The following is a 9,691-nucleotide window of genomic DNA, read 5'->3' as shown; positions in this document are numbered from 1 at the left end:
CCTGAATCCAGGGCCGGTGCTCTATCCACTGCACCACCTAGCTGTTTCTCTATTCTAATTTTTAAGAAATTATTATCTTCAGTTAACTTTTGCACCTCCTTTTCAACTTGACCACACACACGTGTGTGTGCATTTGGTGAGGCAATCGGGGTGAAATGACTTGCCTAGGGTCACACAACTAGTAAGTATCATGTGTCTGAGGCTGGATTTAAACTCAGTTCCTTTTGACTCCAGGGCTAGTGCTCTATCCATTGCACCTCCTAGCTGTCCCTAATCTAGTCTATTTTTCAAGGTGTTATTCTCTTCATTGTTTTGGGAAGACTCCTTTACCAAGATGTTGACTCATTTTAATGCTTTTCTTGCATCACTCTCATTTCTCTTCCCAATTTTTCCTGTAAATCTCTTACTACATTTTCAAAATACTTTTTGAGCTCTTCTGTGACCTGAGACCAATTCATATTTTTCTTTGAGGCTTTGGATATAGGAGCTTTGACTTTCTTTTCTTCTTCTGGTTGTATGTTGTGATTTTCCTTGTTACCAAATTAAGTTTTTGTAGTCTGAGGGTTTTTTTTCCCACTGTTTCTTAATTATCCCAGGCAATTATTTGACTTTTTAACTCTTTGTTCAAGTAAGGCTCTGCTTCCACTGTGGAAGGAATACTGTCCCAAACTTCAGGAGTCTTGTCCAGCTATTTTCAGAGATGCTTCTGGGGACCTGAAAGTTTTCAGTTCTCCCAAGGTGCTATGATCTAAGGAGAGTTCTTTACTCCTATTCTGAGAGAGACCAGAAGCATTCTTCTCTGACCCGGAACTGTGAGGAGGGTTCCCTCTCCACTGCTGCCAGAAGCTCTTCTATGCCAGTGCTCCTCCTTGCCCCAGGACTGCCACCCAGATCCAAGTATGGGCAAAGCCACAGAATCCTGCCTCAGTGCCAGTAAAGAGACTTCTATAATCTCCTTCTGGTCAATTGATCGATTCTCTTACTGTCTTTTGGCTGAGAGCTCTGGAGGTAGCCACCACAGTTGATGCCACAGCCCTAGCACAATGTGCTGGGGCCAGGGCTGGACTGTGCTCCTCTCTCACCCACATCTGACAGAGCTTCATACTGAATTTCTAATTTGTCTTTGGATTTGGGGGATTGAGAACTCTGGAAACCTCCAGAGCTGCCTGGGCCTTAAATTTGAAATCTTGGCAATTAGCAAGCTAGAGGAATTAAACTAGTAGGAGAAAGTGTGCAATCTGATATAGGCTCTACACATACATTCCCATTAAACATATTTCCACAGTAGTCATGTTGTAAGGAAGAATTAGAACCAATAGGAGGAACCATAAGAAAGAGGAAACAAAACAAAACAGAAGAAAAAGAAGAGCAAATACTATGCTTCAATCTGCATTCAAACTCCATAGTTCTTTCTCTGGATGTGGATAACACTTTCCATCATGAGACTTTGCCAGATGTCTTGGATTCTTGCATTTCTGAAAAGGGCTAAGTCTATCGAAGTCAGGCGTCACACAATATGGCTGTTATTATGTCCTGTTACTTTTGGGGTTTGAGTGAGGCCCTGGAACACGAGTGGTGGTCTCCATTGGGTACTTGGATTTGATTTGTCACTTTTGTGGGGGCCAGGTGGACAAGTAGATGTATGAATAGAGACCTGACACTTAATTGTAGATCCCTCTATGAGTGTGACATCCATGGCAGACACTATTCCTGCCTTGGAGTCTGGAAGCTCCTTGGATTTTGAGAGAAGGGAAGAGGCTCTGATTGTTTTTCAAAAATCATATTCTTGTCATTGCTCTGCAGGCTGCTGCTGATTCCTCCAAGACCACTATTCAGGAACTAGACCCCCATCTAGATCACCATTCAGATGCTTGGGTGCCACTGAGATCTCTGAGAAATAAAATTAAGAGTGAGAGAAGCAATGGGACCAGCAACTCCTGAAAGGGATCCTGGAAGAGATGAGACAAATCCCCTTAGGCAACAGCCTTTGGGATGCAGCCCCTCATGAAGAGGAAGCTGGTTGTGATGTTTGACCCCAAAATCCTTCTTAAAGAAAGAGCCCCAAGGTCAGCTAGGTGGTGCAGTAGATAGAGCACCAGCCCTGGAGTCAGGAGGACCTGAGCTCAAATCTGGCCTCAGATACTTGACATTTACTATCTGTGGACCCTGGGCAAGCCACTTAAACCCATTGCCTAGCCAAGAAACAAGAAAAAAAAACTCAAGAAAGAGCCCCAGACTAGTCATTAAGAACTGAGGCTGTAAGTCTGACTCCCCAAAAAGTTACTTCCTGTCTTTGTGCCTCAATTTCTTCATCTTAAAAATGGGCCATTTATTAACTTACTTATTCAGTGTCATACCAAGCTACCAAAAAGTTATTTTATAGAGGTAGAAAAAAAGAACAACAAGATTCATGTGGAAGAAAAAAAGGTCCAGAATATCAAGGGAACTAATGACAAGAAATGCTAGGGAAGGTGGCCTAGCCATGCCAGATCTTCATTTGTATTATAAAATGGCAATCATCAAAACTACTTGGTACTGGCTGAGAAAAAGGTTAGGATACACAAGAATAGGATTAGGTACACAATACACAGTAGTCAATGACTGCAGTAATCTACTGTTTAATAAACCCAAAGACCCCAGCTTCTAGGATAAGAACTCAGTATTTGACAAAAAATTCTGGGAAAACCAGAAAAGAATATTGCCGAAACTAGGCAAATATGAAAATCTTACACCATATACCAAAATGAAGTCAACATGGGCACATGATTGAGATATAAAGGCTGATGCTATAAGCAAACTGGGAGAGCAAGAAAAAATTTTCCTATCAGCCAGGTCTTGCAACCACCGGCACAAGAAGCCTGAGACAGTGCCCCTTCAAACCTGGCAGAAGATCTCAAATTTAAAAGAAAGGGAACCCCCCACAGACACCAAATGAGTGAAAAACAAACAAAAAACATCTGGCTGTAGAAGGTTATTATGGTGACAGGGAAGGGTGGGTGGGGAGGGAGAGAGAAAATTTGGAACCCAAAATTTTAAAAACAAAAGTTAAAAAAATTGTTTTCACATGCAACTGGGAAATAAGATATCCAGGAAATGGGATATAAATATCTATCCTGCTCTACAGGAAAATGGAAGGGGAAGGGGATAAGAGAAGGAGGGGACAGATAGAAGGTAGGGCAAATTAGGGGTATTCAGAATGCGTGCCATCTTGGGGTGGGGGAAGGGATGAGATGGGGAGAAAATTTGGAACTCAAAATCTTGTGGAATTGATTGTTGAAAACTAAAAATAAATAAATTAATTAAAAAGTGAAAGCACTACATACTATCTTGCCCCAAAAATTGGGTGGCCATGTGAAAAAAAAAAAAAAGAAGAAAATTTAGGAAAAGAAATGAGTGACAGAAGAGAATTAGGAAGAAATCCAACAGCTTATTTACTTATTCAGTGCCATACCTGGAAGGAGCTGTTTGCACTGATGCTGAGTGAAGTGAGCAGAACCAAGAGAACACTATACAGAGTGACAGCCATGTTGGGTGATGACTACAGTTGATAGACTTAGACCTTCTCAGCAATGCAAGAATCGAAGACATCTCCAAAGGTTTCATGATGGAAAATGCTCTCCACATCTAAAGAAAGAACTGTAGAGCTTGAATGCAGATTGAAGCGTACTATTTGCTCTTTTTTTGTTCTGTTTTGTTTTGGTTTTCTGTCTGGTGGTTCTTCCTATTGGTTCTAACTGTTCCTTACAACATCACTAGTGTGAAAATATGTTCAATAGGAAAGTATATGTGTAGCCTATATCAGCTTGTGCGCTATCTGGGGAAGGGAGGGGAGAGGGAAGGTGAGAAAAATTTAAAACTCAAAAGCTTATGGAAAAGAAAGTACAAAGGCTAACAGGGGAAAATGCCTCCTTCAAAGTTAGAATTAGCAGAGAGGATTCTGGGAAGATGGTGGAGTAGGTCAGAAAATTCCAAGCTCTCAAGATTTTCCCCTCAAAAGAGACAAACTAGTACCTTAGGGCAAACAAAGTGCCAGTAACAATAAATCAGAATAGAGGCACACCAGGAATCTTCCTGGGACAATTCCAGAAGATGAGAAGAACATTTCCCGGATGGAATTGGCCCCTGTGAAGACTAAACCCCTCAAGGCTAGGGGCTGTGTTAACACCAAGCTGCAAGCTGCTTAAACAACAAGCCACAAACCCTGGGGTTAGCTGATTTGGGAGGCTGCCTCGGCCCCAGCTCCAAGAACCTTTACCCCTCAAATTGTGAGCGCAGTAGAGCTTCTGAGCCAGGCAGATCAAAGGAACCTCTGCTGACAAGGAAGGCCAGATCCAGCTGTGACGCAGAGAGCTGAGGGGGCGAGAAGGAACCGGCCACGCCCACCTGGTGAGCGCAGAAGCAGTGGCACAGAAGGCCCCTGGCTGTGGGCACTGACAGGAGGCTGCAGGTTTGGCTTTGGTTCCAGGCCGGGGGGGAGAACTAAAGAGCTGGGGCCAGAGGCACCATCCCCCTACCCCAGGGCTAGAGGTGATTACCCAAAGGAAGCTATTGCTACAAAAATTCACAGGCAGAGGAGAAAGAATCCAACCACGGAGAGCTATTGTGGGAATAGAGAAGAACGGGTTTCATCTTTAGAGGAGCATATTGAAGCAAAAAATCCCCTCCTGGCCCAAAGAGTAATGTCAAATGGTCACCTGCCCAAAACGAATTCATAGAAGAACTTAAAAAAGACTTTGAAAATCCAAGGAGAGGCCGGTCTGGCCAGCAGACTCCTGGACTCGTCTGCATAGAGTCGCAGAAGCGGAAGCTGAGCGGGGCAGCGGTGATGGCGGAGAGACCGACTGCGGAGGTGGCGACTGCCGGGGCCAAGGGTGAGGTGACCTGCGGGGAGGGGGCTGAGGTCTCCGGAGCCGGCGGCAGCAGCGGCGGCTTCGGGCCACCTGTCGTACCAGACGTGTGGGCGGGGGCGGCGGAGGCGGAGGCGGAGGTGGCAGGGGCGGAGGTGGCGGAGGCGGAGGTGGCGGAGGCGGAGGTGGACCCGGAGGTGGAGGCGGAGGCCGAGGCGGAGGCGGAGGCGGAGGCGGAGGCGGAGGCGGAGGCGGGCGACTCGGGTGGGCCGCGGGGACACCTTGCCCAGCTGCCCGGACTCCCGACCTCGGCCTCTGCCTGCCTGGCCGTGCCGCGCAGTCCCCCATTCTCCTGGGACCCGACGCGGAGCTCGGACTGGGACAGCGAGCGCCCTGGGCCGCAGTGCCTGCTGCGGATCAAGCGGGACATCACGGCCCTCTACAAGGAGCCGCCCCCCGGCGTGTTTGTTGTGCCGGATCCCCTGGACATGACTAAGATCCATGCATTGATCATGGGCCCGTTTGACACTCCTTATGAAGGGGGCTTCTTCTTGTTCCTGTTTCGCTGTCCTCCAGATTATCCTATCCGCCCACCGAGGGTCAAACTGATGACCACGGGCAATAACAGGGTGAGTTTTAACCCCAACTTCTACAGCAGTGGGAAAGTCTGCCTGAGTATTCTGGGGACTTGGACTGGCCCTGCCTGGAGCCCAGCCCAGAGCATCTCCTCCGTGCTAATCTCCATCCAGTCACTAATGAATGAAAACCCCTACTACAATGAGCCTGGCTTTGAGGAGGAGAAACACCCAGGAGACAGCGAAAAGTACAATGAGTATATCCGACATGAGACCATCAGAGTGGCAGTCTGTGACATGCTGGAGGGAAAATGTCCCTGCCCTGAGCCCCTGAGGGGTGTGATGGAGAAGTCCTTTCTGCAGTATTATGACATCTATGAGGTGGCATGCAAAGACCGACTATACCTCCAAGACCGTGAAATGCAAGAACCTTTTGGGGAGAATCGAGGTACCTTTGACTATGAGTTTCTCTTGATTCGCCTCGGGGCAATTCGTCTGAAGGTGCAGGAGAAACCTCAGCAGGACAGTGCCGAAATAGACTCAGATAGCACTTCATCTAAAACAGAGACAGATACGCAGGGGAGCTCAAGGGCCTAGATGCCCCCACCCCATCCCTGGGATTGAGTGGCACCCCATCTCCCTCCAGCCCCAACAGCATCCTGCCTGAGGCAAGAACCAAGGATAGGCAGACCCCAGGGTGGGAGTGGGCTGTTGTTTGCAACCTTCTTAGCATCCTAGTACCAACGATCATTTTCATCCCATGCCTAGGGCCAATCCCAAGGGACTGATACAGGAGAGTCTGCAGCATGGTTCTTTGGTGAAAACCTGAGGGACATTTCCACTGGTGCAGCTTGTTGGGGATAGAAGGCAAAGACTGCAGCTTCCAGAGGGGGTTGCTCAGAATAGTCTATGGGGATACCAGGAGGCAGGGCAGGGTCAAGGGAGTGGGGAGGGAGGGAAATGGGGAGGATGTCACATGACCTGTCCTGGTGGTTGGCTGGGTGTCTGTCTTTCAGTGTTCAAGCTGGGCCTTCCCCTTGCTTAACCTAGCCCAGCCTAGTGTAACCTCCTGGAGCTCATTTCCTGTCTGCCACCATAATTTTGTTTTCCCTAATATATAGTCACTGTTCTAGACAGACCAAAGAGAAGGAACAGGGGTGGAGTCTGGGCTACTGGTCAGAAAGCTTTACCTAGCACCCCCCCAAAAAAAAATCAAAGGAGAGACATGGAGGAAAAAAAGCTAAAAAACAAAAAAAAGAATAAGCCAAGAAAAACAAGAAGACTATGAAAGTCAACCAGTTAGAAAAGGAGATCCATAATCTTAAGGAACAAAATGACACCTTGAAAATTAGAATTGGGCAAGGTGAAGCCAGCAAAATCATAAGAGATCAAGAAATAATTAAACAAAATATGGATAATGAAAAAATAGAAGAGAAAATGAAACATCCTACAAGAAAAACAACAGATCAAGAAGAGAAAACATGAAAATAAGTGGATTAACTGAAAGCTATGATCAAAAAAAGAATCTTGATACACTAACACAAGAAATAATTAAAGAAAATTGTCCTGAAGCATTAGAACAAGGGGAGGAAAGTAGAAATAGAAAAAAAATCCATCAATCACCACTTAAAGTATACCCTGTGAAGAAAACTCATTGGAATATTATAGTCAAATTCTGAAACCCCCAGCTCAAGAACAACATATTAAAAACAACAAGAAAAACAATTTAAATATGATGGTGCCACAATTACAATCACACATGTGCTAGAAGCAAAGACCCTAAAGGACCACAGGCCTTGGAACACTATATATCAAAGAGCAAAAGAACTGGGGTTCCAGCTGAAAATATCATACCGAGCAATGTTCAGCATAATACTGAATGAAAAAAAGGACATTTGATCAACTGTCAGACTTTCAAGATTTTGTTGGAAAAAAAACAAAAACAAAAACAAAAACTCCTGAAGTTTATTGAAGTTTCAACATAGAAAAGCCAAGAGAAAAATAAGGTACCTACCAAAGACTGATTATGAGGGATTCATTAAGGACAGACTGTTTACTTCTTATGTATGTAAAACATGAAATATATGTCTAAGATTCTTATTAATATTTGGGTAGCTCAAGAAATCTCCAGAGGCCTCATGATCGAAAATGCTATCCAAATCCAAAGAAAGAACTATGGAAGTTGAATTGCTTTTTTTTTCTCTTCTGTTGAGTTTTGTTTCCTCTTTCTGATGGTTCCTCCTATTGGTTTTAATTTTTACTTACAACATAATTAATGTGAAAATATGTTTAATAGGAATGTAAATGTATAGCCTATATGAGATTGTGCACTGTCTTGGGGAGGGTGGTGGGGAGGAAGTGGGAGAAAAATTTTAAACTCAAAAGCATATGGAAGTGATTATTGATAAACCAAAATAAGTTAATAAAAATAAACCAAAAAAAATTGGGTAGCTCATAAGAAAGATTTGAGTAGACCTGTATATATGACTTTAAAAAGTAAAATCATTTAGTAACAGCTAAAAAGAGTAGTTATTTTATACAAATGAGGTGCAAGAGGAAGAATTGATTCAGGGGAATTAGATGGGGGAGGAGGGCTGGTAGTTCTGGTAACCTACTAATGGGTTTAAAAGGAAACTATGTGTGTGTGTGTGTGTGTGTGTGTGTTTAGAAGAATATAAAAGACTTCTAAATTTAGAAGACATAAAATGATGATGAGATAGGGAGGAGGGAGAGGACAAGGGAAGGTTCACTAAAGGAGGATTAGAAAATAGGGTACAAGGGCCCATTTATGGGAATGGGAGGATAGGAGAGGGATACTTGGAAGGGGGTAGGCTAAGTAATAGAAGGGCAAGATAAGGAGTATAAATGAAGTAGAGGACTCAGGAGGGATAAAAAACAAGAGACACGCACCAACATAAAAAACAAAGATCAGGTGTAGGAATTTGGGAATGCATATGTGTATATATATAAATATATGTGTACACACATATATATATATATATATATATATGTGTGTGTGTGTGTACATATATATATATATATATATATATAGTGTGTGTGTGTGTGTGTGTGTGTATATATGTATGTATATATTTTTAGCCATAGAGAAATATATCTACACTCAGTTGTAGCCTTCTGGGGCAGGGGAGGGAAAAAAAGAACAAAGCAAAAAAGTTCATAGCAGAGAACAAAAGAAATCTTATAAGGAAACAAAGAAAAGGTAGACAGGTCTCAATAAAATGTGTGATATTAATCATACAGACTTTCTTGAAATGAAGATTTCTTGTTACACGTTTTGAATCCTCTCTTATGTTCTGCTATGCACATGTCATGCTTTTTTTTCTTTTCTTACTCTCCAATTAAGTTCCAATACTTAAGTTTAGGATATGTTTTTGTTTGCTTTTCTCTGTTCTGTGAGGGCAGCTACATGGTGCAGTGGATAGAGCTCTGCCCTTGGAGTCAGGAGGATCTTAGTTCAAATCTGGCCTCAGACACTTGACACTTACTAGCTGTGTGACCCTGGGCAAGTCACTTAAACCCAACTGCCTCACCAAAAACCAAAATGACAAAAAATGGAACAGTTAGAATTGGGCAAGTAGAAACTAATGACTCTGTGAAAACCAAGAATCAATGAAACAAATTCAAAAGAATGAAAAATTAGGAGAAAATGTGAAATACCTCACTGGAAAAAAAATGATCAGGAAAATAGATCCAAGAGAGACAATGTCAGAATTACTGGACTGCCTGAAAGTCATAATCAAATGCAAGACATGCACAGTATCATTCAAGAAATTATTGAAGAAACTGCCCTAAAACCCTGGAACCAGATAGCCAATTAGGTACTGAAAGAATCCACTAATCACCTCAGGAAAGAGTTCCCCAAATAAAAACTCCAAGGAGCATTATAGCCAAGTTGCAGAACTATCAAATCAAGGAAAAATAATGCAAGTGGCCAAAAAAAAGACAATTCAACTATCAGGGAGCCACAATCAGGATTACACAGGACTTAGCAGCTGCAAAATTAAAGGATCAGAGTTCATGCAACATGATATTCAGGAAGGCAGAAAAGCTAGTCCTACAACTAAGAATCACCTACCAGGCAAAATTAAGCATAATACTGTAAGGGAAAAAATGGTCATTCAGTGAAAGAGATGGATTTCAAGCTTTCATAAGGAGAACACCAGAACTGAACAAAAAAATCTCATCCCTAAATGTCAAGAGCTAAGAAAATTCTAATAAGGGAAAAAGGAAAAAGGGAATGTAAGGGAT

At 43.3% G+C, this 9,691-nt stretch overlaps 1 protein-coding gene and 1 pseudogene across 1 annotated transcript; one reads left to right on the top strand and one right to left on the bottom strand.

Moving 5' to 3' along the window:
• Nucleotides 1-4,788, bottom strand: part of LOC110204072 (ubiquitin-conjugating enzyme E2 Z pseudogene) — a 6,800-nt pseudogene extending 2,012 nt beyond the window's left edge.
• LOC110204383 (ubiquitin-conjugating enzyme E2 Z-like) lies at nt 4,395-8,074 on the top strand. The gene is made up of 2 exons (XM_078147788.1): nt 4,395-4,969; nt 5,093-8,074. Exons 1-2 carry the CDS (start codon nt 4,826-4,828, stop codon nt 6,017-6,019), a joined length of 1,071 nt encoding a protein of 356 aa, XP_078003914.1. The 5' UTR covers nt 4,395-4,825; the 3' UTR covers nt 6,020-8,074.
• Nucleotides 8,075-9,691: the final 1,617 nt, after the last annotated feature.

This window comes from Phascolarctos cinereus, unplaced genomic scaffold (genome assembly GCF_003287225.1).
Source record: "Phascolarctos cinereus isolate Bilbo 61053 unplaced genomic scaffold, phaCin_HiC Scaffold_8;HRSCAF=390, whole genome shotgun sequence".
NCBI lineage: Eukaryota > Metazoa > Chordata > Mammalia > Diprotodontia > Phascolarctidae > Phascolarctos > Phascolarctos cinereus.
The sequence above is the reverse complement of the archived record's forward strand: the minus strand, read 5'-3'. Positions and strand labels throughout refer to the sequence as shown.